At 39.8% G+C, this 13,253-nt stretch overlaps 1 protein-coding gene across 14 annotated transcripts in view; it reads right to left on the bottom strand.

The window, feature by feature from the left end:
• RNF19A (ring finger protein 19A, RBR E3 ubiquitin protein ligase) overlaps window positions 1–13,253 on the bottom strand; it is a 55,863-nt gene that overhangs the window by 26,554 nt on the left and 16,056 nt on the right. For all 14 annotated transcript variants that reach the window (XR_014159495.1, XR_014159496.1, XM_081874159.1 and 11 more), the window contains 5 exons: window positions 10,183–10,967; window positions 4,762–4,970; window positions 2,725–2,869; window positions 1,167–1,329; window positions 638–752 (listed from right to left, as the gene is read on the bottom strand). Coding sequence is in view for 12 of the 14 variants with exons in the window: in XM_081874159.1 (XP_081730285.1) it covers window positions 638–752; window positions 1,167–1,329; window positions 2,725–2,869; window positions 4,762–4,970; window positions 10,183–10,778 (1,228 nt within the window). In the remaining 2 variants the exon portion in view is untranslated. The remainder of the gene's footprint in view (window positions 1–637; window positions 753–1,166; window positions 1,330–2,724; window positions 2,870–4,761; window positions 4,971–10,182; window positions 10,968–13,253) is intronic.

Raw genomic sequence — 13,253 nt, 5'->3', positions numbered from 1 at the left:
TGTCTCTCTCTCTCTCTCTCTCTCACACACACACACACACAGGAGAGAGAGATCACTATATATCTCATTATACAATTTAATAGGCTATCACAAAAAGTGGCAAAGAAAATAAAAGCTGAATTACTACTATAAATGAAAAAGACACTCCCCTTAATCCTATAAACACCTCCTGATGCCAGGAGTTTCTATGTGACACTGAGATCCTCTGCTTCTAATGCCTCTTCCATTCATTTCAGCTGATGAATCAGGTCTGTATGTACACTGTTTTGTAGCACTGGGTGTGGTTCTTCCCTTGGAATTGATGGGGCTTGACCCAAGGGCTCACATACATATCTGAACACACACAGGTATCTTGTACTGAGGCCCTGGTTTTCAGAGAGAATCTTACCAAACCTACAATAATTGGGATGAATGCTTAGGCACAGGGATTGTTTCAGCTCCACATACTTTTATAAGCTAGTAATGCATTTTTTAAAAATAGGGTTCAGAGCTGTAAAATGAGTGCCTAGCAGCATCGATAATATCAATTCTTTGTGCCCCACCTTTACAGCAATGTGTAAACAAAGCTTTTTATAAATCAGTATAAATAACTAATTCTGAAAGGGTTTTCCTGATTTTTACCTGCACCTTTACTTACCAACAGTTACTGCAGCTACAACCGGTGAAACAATTACAGACAAGGTTACGCCACCTGCAATGGCCAAGTTCCTCTTGTGCTTTGAAATGTCTTTACCTTCATAGCGATTGTGAATCTTTAAGAAAAAGAGCATTTTAGAATGCATTGCACATCACAAAACTGAGAAGTATTTCCTGCAAGAATATATATATATTTTATTTTGAGCTGCCTTTTCTTAAATGAAGCGTCTTAATGCCACAGATTTATAGACAGAAACTGTTTGCAAATATTACTAGCTTATTTAATTCTATGCTGCTGCATTATACTTTTTTTAAAAGTGTTTTTAAAAGAAAATTATACTTTTTTTCCTGGTTCTAGGTACATTTATTTATGTAAGTTGACTAAAGGCAGTCTCTCTCTCTCTATATATATATGTATTACTACAATATCTTGAAGTACAACATGTTGCTGTGTGAACAAGCCTTAAACATGTGTACAAAAGTATCCAAGTCCTATGTAACTGAAGACTCTAAACACACAGTCACCTTACCTTACGTCCCACATATACAGGTATTCCAATAATCATAGCTGGAATAGCAATGCCTGCTATTAAGGCGATTCCCACAGGTGCACCCACAAGCGTTCCTAGTTGCCACAGTATTTTCTTCTTCCGACTCCATGGTTTTTTCCCCCAGAATGTACAACCTGATGGACTATTTGAAGAAATTTTCCATAAGTAAGGCAAACTTATGACTCACAGTGAATAGTCTTAACTAACCATCAGTTTTATAATAACATTCTCTAACAGAGAGAGCAAGAATGCTTGAATCTGCAATCCTGCTAAAAGTGTTAACCTAATGTAACGTTTCAGGTTGTGGAGAGTGTAATCTGAAACTAATATAGTACCAGACCAGCAGCACACCATTTATATCTAGTGCATTTTCTTTTTGGTTCTATCAGATCATGGCTCTTCCCAGGGCTGATGCTAAAATGGGCAACTCGGGATTTGGAACAAAGTTTCTCCACCTACGTTTTAAATGAACCTCTTTACTATGAATGGGGAAAGTTTACCTTCCTCAAATTTAACTGAAACATCTGACAAGTTTTGTCTTTCTCTAGGAATTGTGTGTTTTACTTAGGCAAAAGCTCTAAGGCCTGTTGATGAAGTTTTATGGCAGCAGCTGTCCCACTTGTTCTGAACACAGCTAGACACAATAACAAACAGAATGTTCTCTTTGCAAAAGGCTTCTCCAAGCATGTAGGACATATGATGGGAGGCGGGGATTGTGGTGATAGATTTGATTCCATTGCTTTCTTTCCTAGTGAAATTTACTGCAGGAAGTCCATTTTCTAATCTACCACAGTAAGTCCTGGGGTTTCCCCATCACTTTATCATATTCTGAAGAGAGCTTCCGTGTGCACCAGGCTATAGAAAGCAAGGCACTTCCTGTAGTTGACACCCATGCAATGGAAAGTCCTGCCTTATCTAATATCAGTAAACTCCCTCTCAAACCAGTTTTATATATATTAAAAATCTAACCAGGTATGAAAATAGAATTCCACCTCAAACTAAGGTAAAGGTAAAGGTACCCCTGCCCGTACGGGCCAGTCGTGTCCGACTCTAGGGTTGTGCGCTCATCTCACTTAAGAGGCCGGGAGCCAGCGCTGTCCGTAGACACTTCCGGGTCACGTGGCCAGCGTGATGAAGCTGCTCCGGCGAGCCAGCACCAGCGCAGCACACGGAAACACCGTTTACCTTCCCGCTATAAAGCGGTACCTATTTATCAACTTGCACTTAGGGGTGCTTTCGAACTGCTAGGTGGGCAGGAGCTGGGACCGAAAGACAGGAGCTCACCCTGCCGCGGGGATTCGAACCGCCGACCATACGATCAGCAAGTCCTAGGCACTGAGTTTTTACCCACAGCGCCACCCGCGTCCCTACCTCAAACTAAAGACTACATCAAATGTGCATGATCAAAACAAATGTCACTTGTTTCTTCATTCATTCATTCATTCATTCATTCCTTTTAAAGGATTTATAGCCTAGGCTGCTGTTAATTAGTGGGGTACAACATGAAGTGAGGTATATGAAATCTTTCAATACATACCTTAAATAATGCAAGTCTGAAATCTCCTTCATGCATAGCCAACAGAATTCACATCCACAGACCGCACATGTCATATGATTGCAGCTTCCATCATTCATCTTTATTATATAAGCAGCACAGCGTGGGCATGGCTTTATGTCATCAGCTGTTTAAAAAGAAATGCAATGAACCCATGCTACTTATGAGAACAAACAACACTGAAAATCATGTCTGGAAATGTTTGTAAATTTTAACTGGTTGCGACCAATTCCAAGTTCAGCCTAACTTAATAAAGAATTAACCTAAAGGGAGAAAAATTTAACTGGAGAACCGGGAGATCTGTGGGTGTATACAAAATTAATAAATAATAATTTACACAATTTTTGTGCAATGAGCTAGCTTGGTTGCTTCAGCCTGTCATTTGCAGTCAGCAAGGAAAGTCAGCGCTGTTTGGACACCTGGGATCCTAAAGAACTTCTGTTTTCTTCTCCCTTTTAGTGAATTATTCCTGCATCCGTCTTATTTAGAGTAGTCCTTGGAATCTCCATAGTTTCCCCCCCTTTCCCATGGCAACCAGGATACATATATCCTATGGATAGTTCATTTCTGATCAGGTACTGTCTAGAGGTTATTTTCTGCAACTACTACTACACAGTAAGAGTGGGTGGAAGCTAAATAATCCCTTTTCCATATGGCAAATGCAAAACATGAACGCTTTGGAAAGTGGCTTAGGCGTGTCTCTTGCAGTGTAGGAGCACTCCAGGCACTCATTAAGAATTCAATGTATACTTAACTTACAGTTCAACAATACCCATACCTCCTTCAGAAGTAGTCTCTGTGCTTAATGGGACTTACTCCCAGGTAAGTGGGTACAAAATAACAGCCTTGGCTTTGGTTTAGAATTGACACTGGGGGAAATGGGGTTTTTGTGCCTTTAACAGTTGCATCTCCACAATCAAGACCAGCAGGACACAGATCTTCCCATGATAAACATGAGGTTGAGGAGGTTGACCATGTTCTCTTATTTTGTGTTACACCATGCTCCTATGGCAGCCATTTTGTGGCAAAACATATCCACTGGCATGGGTGTAGCCAGGATTTTTCTTGGGAGGGGCAGGCCTTTTGTTAGGGAGGCAGAACCTCAGTTAGCTATGTATTTTTATTTAATGGGGGGCAGCTGTTCCTCCCTGTTCCTGCCCCCAGCAATGCCCATGTCTACTGGTCCCAAAAGGTTAGCAACCCCTGCTCTAAGTCAACATCTGTGACTCAGTATAACAAAGAAGCACCTGGATCAGATGTTCTGACTATCCATATCCAAATAAAAATCCAACAGCGTGTACAGTGAAATTTTTCGCTCTACATTAAGTCAGTAATTATGCTCTAAAGCGATGCCAACTCCTCCCCCTTGCCCAAGATTCTGATGAGGTTTCTGGCTGTCCAGTGTGAAATAAGTTCACTGACAAAGCAAGGCATTATATGCAGTCAGTCTTCTTGCACAGGTTACCAAGGAGCATATCATAGGTGAGTCAACAGATAGCCTGTTTTCTCTTCATATTGTATAAATCTTTTGCCTTTAAAACAGGTGGATAGGCATGGTTATCAGCTGCAGAAGCACAAGGGCAGTTTTTTAAAATAAAATAAATCTAGTATAGTAAGCTCTGTCCTTCACTTTCTACTTAAGTCATTGCTTATATTTTGAAGGCCTTCCCAAAAGTAATCATAAAAACAAAATAATTCATGAATGGAATCTCAAAGCAAGACAATCATGAAAATGTCTAGTTTCACTGCACTGTGATCCTTGGAAGAAGTACAGTAAAGAAATTTAATAAATAATAATAACAACAACAATGATATTGGTTAACCTCTATTAAGTCAACCATTATCAGTCGACTTCTGGATCATCTGATTATGAAAGTTTGCACCATTTGCATAATGCTGAAATAAGGGCTACTGGACTCAGCGCTCCTTTCTTAATAAACATCAATAATCAGTGAACAAAACAGTTATCTGATAGTTTAAAATGTTTTAAAGACACCTAGTATTTCAGGTAATAAATACCTGCTGCTCCAGACTCCTGGCTGTAGCTAATGGACGAAGAACGAATTGTTCGCAAGCGTAGACTCTGGGCTCTCTCCTGGCGAGCAGCATCACAAGTCTGGTTGGGATGCCAAATTTGTTTACAATGATAGCAAAATTCAGTTCCACAGCCTTCGCGTCCACATGTAAGTTTAGGACAGCTTGCACAGCCAAAAGCGATTACAGCATACCTTAAAATGTTCAAGAATAAGTAGGAGGAAGATTGTTATTCTCAGTACTGCACAGTGGCAAGCAGTGAAACTAACTTTCGGGGATAAATTAAGAAATATCCCTTATTCTGAAAATAAAACTCCATTGTCATTGTGATCTAACTAACAAAACTTTGAAGATCTGAACCTAACAATCTAAGTCCTTGTATTTCACAGTCTGTGTAGCATGTACTCTTTGATCTAAGTCCCAAGTTTCAACAATGAGAATGGTACATTCCAGATTCCCACAATTCTAAATGCTTGGTGCTGACCTCAAGCCATCTATAATAATTGTGTTATTTTTTAAGGTCTTTCAAAGTTGCACACATTTTAGTGGTTAAGAGTTAGCCCAAATAGACTATGTAATTGCAGTTGCTTGTATTCAGTGAAGCCCACAGTAGACACTACAAATGACAAATAAGTAATCAATAGGTCTAATCTTAAATTCCCCAAACCACCTCATCAAACTAAGGCAAAAAGGAGTACCCACCAGTTGCTTGCAGCCATTTTATATAGTAACTTGAGTTGTGAGAATAAAACTAGTTATTCTCAAAACCTCTTAAAGCCAAACTATAGGGAACTACTATCCTCAAAAGCAACAAAAGGTCAATGTTGTATAGCATGAACTAATATAACTTAAAAAAAACAACTACTTCCAATCCTGTGACTTGTCTACTATATAAAATACGATTAATATAATAAGGACCATCTCAGGCTTCCTCAGGATCACAGTGGCAGCCAATGACTGGAACAGAAGATCCCACTAAAATGCAGTCTCTGGTCCTGCATTCAAAATGTTATCTCCTGGTTCACCCTTTACGTTCCCTCCGTGGTGTGGAAGCATTGGGAGGAATGTGGAGGCCCAAGGTTTGCTCTGAATTCCACAATCTGTAAAACCCCAGGGGCCCAGGTCCAGCTGAAAACAAGCTTAGATTCAAATAATATTTCCGAGAACACAAAGTTGAAGGTAATCTTAATTTTCATATTCCAACCCAACAACTACCAGAGAGAAGTGGGGCACATTGTATCAAACAGACATAGTGCATATGTGACAGAAAATCAGTGAGCACTGGAGAGTTAACAGTGTCTCTTATAATACACAAGAGGTTTGACTCTGAAATTAAGCTGTTAATCCCAGCTTTTCCCCATGAACATTCTCTAATCAATAATAGTAATGCAATAATGCCATTTGTAGAAGGGAAGGCATGTTCAATAGACCAACAGGGATTCTGCCCTTTTGTGTAGAAATAAGGGCTTTGCTGGCAGAATCAGAGAACAGAAGTATAAAACATTAGGCCTCTGCATTTCAGTCTTCTCACATGCTTAGAAACTAATCCTCAGTATCTAGAAGCATCAAGCCTCAGGCTGTTTAAATATATATGGGGGGGGGGGAGGAGGAGAGAGAGGAGGAGGGACAGTGGCACTTTTGTACTTTAGGCTACATTCCAGCTACACAGATACTTCAGGATTCCACAGACACACACACACATACCCCATCCTCCAGCCAGGCAACAGCAATCAAGGAGGATGCAGAGAAGGGCTGATGAAAACTTTAACTTGGAGAGGAGGCATAGCCTAGGGAGAGTCCCAAGGGCCAGTGCGAAAGGTCTGTGGGGCTGTGTCATTCCCAGATTCAACATACTAAGCAACAGCACAGCACAACAACAACGGGGAGGAGCAAAGTTCTCTGATCTTTGCCCTGGGAGCCTGTGCAATTGTGCCAAGCCATGGTTTGGCTTAGCATGACATATGAAGCAGGCCACTCACAGAACTTGCTAGTCAACAAAAGAGAACTGATGCACCGTATATTAAAAATCAGCACACTGCTGGGTGCAGACTGTTTATATCGGGGGGGGGGGACCTCAGGTCCAGGAGCTAAATGCAGCCCTCCAAGCATTTCTATCTGACACTTGGGACTAAGCCCAGCTCATGCCACCTCCCCAGACTATACCAGCCCTACTCTATGCCTACCTTGATACCTTTGCCTGGCTGGTTTTTGTGTGGTTAGAATGTAGCTGAGCTCAAAGAAGTAAGAGTCATCCATAACCACATCCATGTTTTGTCTCTGGCCCACCAATTACATGCTTCCCTCAGAAGGTCACCATATAGTAGCCCTCACAATGCAAAATGCTCCCCATCCCTGGTTTATATTATTGCTTTATTTGTCATCTAATATCTTGCTTTATATCTTAAAATATTTTTAGACTTGGCAGTTTTTTGTTTTTAATGCATGTATTGTCTTTTCGGCATTCCTCTTTCAAGAAGGAAAGTGGATATTTTTATCCCAATCTGTATTGGATATGTAATTGTTCTTATATGTGCAAGTGTTTTATATATGTTTTTACTGTATTGTGAAATAGCTTTGAGATGTTTCAAAGGAAGTGGCTTAATAATAATAATAACAACAACAACGATGATGATGATGATGCAGAGCCCTTTAATTACAGGCTTGACCAGAGTGACATGCAATCCAGCCATGCAAAAGCAGCTCCCTCACCACTCTTGTAACACATGAATCATCTCTAACAAAGGAATCTATATGCAAGGTCACTGAGAAGTAAATCCAAGTGTGTTCAATGAAGCTACCTACCAGAAAAGTGTATGCAAGATTGAAGCCCCAACCTAGGACACAAAACTGAATCTGAACATAACACAGGACTCAGTAGATTAAAAAATAAAATAAAAGGTACAATCAACAAAAAATCATTTAAAATGAAAAGTCACTCAAATAAATCCATAGCATTGTGAATCAAGGAAAGGGGTGGTGAACATAAACCTATTGTATTGTACTGATTAAATAATCAGGTAACTGGTTCCATGGTCAATCAATTCTATTTCTCAAGGAGTTCCTCTTACTGTTTAACCAAAATCTAGCCTCCTATAATTTTAGTATTTTCTTGAAGATGTGTAGTCTTCTCTTGGAACATGTTCCAACACATGGTTTGAAATCTATAGGTTTCCAAGTTCATAAATGCTGTAGTGGGGCAGAGAAGGACATTCAAAATAGCTACAACGTTGTCCAGAAAACTGGCAACATCTCAAATTAAAAGAATTTTATGCTCCATACTTTTGGTCTAGGATTGGACTGATAAGAACAAGATGATAAGTGCAAAGCAAGAAAAGCAAACCATGCTTCTGCAATGTTTCTTTCTAAATAGGACCACAATCCAAATTTGATTCAAAGCCAATACTGGAGAACATGCAATTACTGTCATTTGAACTACTGAAGAACTGAATATTTTTTTTAGTTATTCAGTCAATCAATAGATATTTAGTAATTACTATCCAACATATGCAGAAGTGAAAAAACATACTCATCTGTTATTCTCCATGGAAAACCAATTACTTCCCTACTACCAGCTCATTTTCCATGCTATTTTATTTACAACATCACTATACTTTTTCTCACCAGCCACCTGTTCCTAGCTACACACAATCTTCTTGCTAACATGATAATGCAGCACTTCAGATCACAGAATAAGTATATACTTTTAATGCAAAAAGTGCTTGGCTTAATGACTTCATGGATACTAATGCCATGTATACAATAAACATGAACGCTTAAATTGGTCTAAACCACAGAGCCTTGGGCTTGCCGATCAGAAGGTTGGTGGTTTGAATCCCCGCAACGGGGTGAGCTCCTGTTGTTCAGTCCCTGCTCCTGCCAACCTAGCAGTTCAAAAGCATGTCAAAGTGCAAGTAAATAAATAGGTACCACCCCAGCGGGAAGGTAAACGGCGTTTCTGTGCGCGGCTTTGGTTTGCCTGAAGCGGCTTAAGTCATGCTGGCCACATGACCAAGAGCTGTCTGTGGACAAACGTTGGCTCCCTCGGCTAGTAAAGCGAGATGAGCACCGCAACCCCAGAGTCTGCGACTGGACTTGGGGTCCCTTTACGTTTACCTTTAAGCTGAAGTTATTGTTTTGCTAAGGATTAAAATGATCTAAAAATCAGCAGAGGACGTGGTATTTGTCATTGTATCTAATTTGTGCTGGTTGGCATACTGTTGTGTAAATTTTGTGTAGGAAGGTTTGTATGATTTAAGATAAGGCAAGTTCAGGGGGGAGTGAAAGAGGGATGGAATGTTTGTGTGTGTTGTGTGCTGAATGACAGGGTAGCTTATGACAGAATAGGTATGTGTCTGGGGAGTGACAGTTGGGTTTTGGAGGAAGTGAGAGTAGCTGGTGTGGGTGCTGAGGAGTAAGGGGTAGAGTAGGTTGGATAGGATACAGTTAGGAATAGAGGTATAAGCACATGTTAAAACATAAAATGAACACCGTTATTAAAGCAAATCCCATAAAAACCCTCTATATTCAGCTTTTACTATACTAATGAAGTTTTGTTTGTTCCAATCACATTTCATATTTGGCTAAGTTATCACAGCTATGACAAAATAAGTCAGAGATAGGTGTTTATATGATAGCAGCAGAATAACAGGGGTTAGAAGATTGCTTGAAGTTTGAGAACCCAGAGCTGGGAACTGAACAAGGCAACCGAAGGCGGGGAGAGTTGTGAGAGGAGCTTTACCAAGCAAAACAGTGATTAGAATGAAAAGTACCCTCTTGCTCCTCCCAAGTAGTGGGCTTGGAAAGGGAAGAATATGACAAAGGGTACACTTGTTCTGGCTTAATGATGACAATCAAATGTGTTTCCTTGAATATTAAAACATTTGCAGCTTAGGAAAAAGTATTCTAGCATCAAGCAGCAACAACAAACTGGTTTATGCTCTCTTATACTGAATTTCTACTGGCCACCAATATTTGGGGTATTAAAACTGCCAATGCCAGGATGTGTAACTACAAAGTTAACTTCTTTATTTTATAAAAACTTTCACAATTTACACTCAAGAAACTCCTAGGTTTCTTTTCAAAGTGTATTAAAATATTTCTGTTTCATTTTAAAGGAACTAAAGTCACTCCTTTAAACACTCTACAGTGTGAAATAACAGTGTTTACCAGAATAAATCTGCCTGTCTGTTCTTTTACTTTGTTTCATCTATGCCATGAAACAATAAGGACAACTTAGCACAACCTGAGCAATATGAGGGAGGCACAAAACTTCAAATGTTAAAATAGTTACAAATTAGTAGACAATTAGAGCAATTTAATGAGCTGAAAAATATATTTCAGAATGACGACAAGATCCATGTGCTTCATTAGAATGGGTAGGAAGGGGGGGTGGAGATAATAACTTACCCACAATCAGGAGCAGGACACCACCTACAATCAGGGTCTGCCACAAGCCATCTTCTAAGCATAAATTCTTCATATTTTTCCATCAATATGTCATCATTTAGTATCAATCGAATATCATGGGGATTGAATCGCTCAGAGCACTCTGGACAGCTGATATTAACTCTGCTCTCAGAGATTTCTATCCGGAGATACTGACGTAAGCAATCCACACAAGATCTATGGTGACAAGTCATTATTTCCGGAAACCTCTCCTTGGAGTGTCGCAAAAGGCACAAGGGACACTCCATGAAGTCTCCGCTCTGTTTGCTGATGATGGTTGTTCCATTGTCAGAAGACATATAGGCAGAGAAAATAGAGTTCTTGTCCATACACATTTCCGAATGTATGCTTTCAATACTTGCAATGCCATCCACACCTCCGTTTATATCTCTGGACTTGCGTTTTGTATCCCTTTTTCTTCGAAAGAGAGACCCCAGTGAAATCCTTCTTTTCTTTGGTGCCTTTTTAATTGAAGGCAAGCTTACAGAGGAGGCAGAAGATTGCAAGTCTCTATCAGATCCCATTTGCCGATGTAAACTCATGGCTAAAACATTCATCAGAAATGGATCAAAGCATGTGTACAACACTGATCACTTTAAGGAAAAAAATGCCTATTGAGAAGCAGCAAATTTAGAGGTCATGTTGGGGAGGGGGCTAAGTCATGTTATTATACATGGTTGGGTCTGTCTTCTTCACATACAAAATTCTTCACAACATATAATTCCAGGAAACTCTTGACAGCAATTCTACAAAAGAAAGGGAAAGACAAGAGACAGATTAGCATCACATATATTCAGGTTCTTTGTTGTTTTCAGAGGACTTGTATTACTCTGCTAACTCCTATTACAGCTACCTCATCAACTAAACCTCCACCTTGTTTGCTTCAGCCACCTGTGCACTTCTGTCAATTAGCAAGTTGATATAATCAAGGGGTGGACCTTTTTTTTGTTACAGTTTAATGATTATACTACAGTTTAATGAGATATATACAACAAAAAGAAATAATCTAACAAGGAGAATTGCTTGGTAGTTTTCCATTCTGGTGAAATTGATGCATTATTTAAGAACTAAGGAAAAAAAGCAACATGATAACTTCATGGCAAGCTAGAATCCTTTTATTATCATAGCAGCTTAATATGCTTTGAGTTGCGGGGGATGTAAGACAAAGGGACACAAATGCTGAATATGCCAAAAGGCTATATCCTATACAGGTGGTATAAGTGCACAAAAGGGCGGGGGGGGGAGAACTGGAAAATGATTGTTAATTATACTGACAATCCTCCCAAGTTATAGATGCATTTAAATCCAGTATTTTATTGAACTCTTACAAGGGAGACACTTTAGTTACAGATAGGTAGCCGTGTTGGTCTGCCATAGTCAAAACAAAATAAAAAAATTCCTTCCAGTAGCACCTTAAAGACCAACTAAGTTAGTTCTAGGTATGAGCTTTCATACCTAGGGAGGGAGGGAGACACTTACTGATAAAGCTGATAAAGAGCAAAGGAGAAAAATAAGAACAACCATACTCCCCAGTTAGATAGCCCAACTGACCCTGAGTGTCGTCTTGTTCAGGCAGGACCATGGAGAAAGTGAGTAGAACCAGCTGTAGCTAATAATGGACATCCAGTTACAAAACCAGCACAGGCAAGCTGCAGTGGGTGTCACTGGCAGGGCACTCCTGATAGGGAGACACCGAAAGAGAACTCTCCCCTTTGGCCTGTGCATTTGGGGTTGCAACAAGGGGACCCTCCTGCTGGTTGGGTTTCTATTTTCTGTGGTGTGTCTGTGATGTGGGTAGAAAATGTCTGAGGTTATTTTTTGGTGAGAGGAAGGAGTACCAGGGAAGGGTGTGTGCAGTTCCACCTATCCTTGGGTGAGAAATAACAAAATGGGTGAGAGCCAGATTGCTATGCATTTCTTTTTTTGGTTAACAGTTCTGACAGTGCATAGTCAACTCCTGGTGATTCTGCATACATTTTTAGCAGAAACAGTAGAATGATTGGTCACAGCAATGTGGCGAATGAGAGGGAGATATTGGAGTAATGGAGTGGATAATGTATTTTTAATGATGGATGTGTGTGAGTTGTGGAAGTGAAATGGGACGAGTGATACGGATGGGTAGGTGGTAGTACATTATTTGTATTTCTGTAGAAGGGAAATTGAGAATACATTTAAAATAGAATCTGGAGGGGAATATGCATGTTATTACTGGGATGAGTTTTGCTTATTATGAGTAAATGTGTCCCTTGGTAATAAGAGTGAAATTGTTTCCAAAAAAAGTACTACTATGTTTTGCTTTAGGAGGAAAAGTTATTATTTTATTTTGTATTCTAGTTCTTCAGTTTCATTGTTTATAAATATTATTTGTTACTTTTGTAACCCCCTTAAGACACTTTCTTGGTATAAAATGGTATATAACTCTATCAAAAAAAAACCTTGCAATCCAAAAAGCAGGAGACACACAGCTTCATATTTTCCAATACTTCCCTCTTAAACATTACCGTTTTGGCCACATAAGCAACAGCACTCACATAACTGAACAGGAATCAGAAGACAAAATGCTGGTTATTAGGAAAGAATGGAGGCATTTGTTTACAACAGCTATGACCAGGGCTTTTTTGAGTCAGAACTCACCAGAACTCAATTCCAGCACCTCTCAGGTAAACACCGTTGCCACTGAAAGAGCAAAAGAGGAGTTCATGGTGAGTTCCAGCACCTCTTTTTCCAAAAAATAGCACTGGCTGTGACCATAATAGAACATCAAGATCATAGAATCTTAAGAGTTGGAAGGGACCCCAAGGGTCAGCTAGTCCAACCCCCTGCAATGAATGATGATAAGGCTTCTTTCCTGATGTAGGACTAAGCAATGGAATTCTGAGAGCATATTGACAGTTGGAATGCAACAGAAGATTCAGTTTAGGGCACAGCTTTCCAAACTGTGTGTTGTGACATGTTAGTGTGTTGGCTGCAGTGTTAGGTGTATAGTATGAATGTTCTCCACACTCCTCCCAGGACTGGAAAGGGGTTAGTTT

This window comes from Podarcis erhardii (assembly GCF_964252035.2).
Source record: "Podarcis erhardii genome assembly, chromosome: 8".
Taxonomy (NCBI): Eukaryota; Metazoa; Chordata; class Lepidosauria; order Squamata; family Lacertidae; genus Podarcis; species Podarcis erhardii.
Note: the sequence above shows the minus strand (reverse complement) of the source record. Positions and strands in the feature narration are given on the sequence as shown.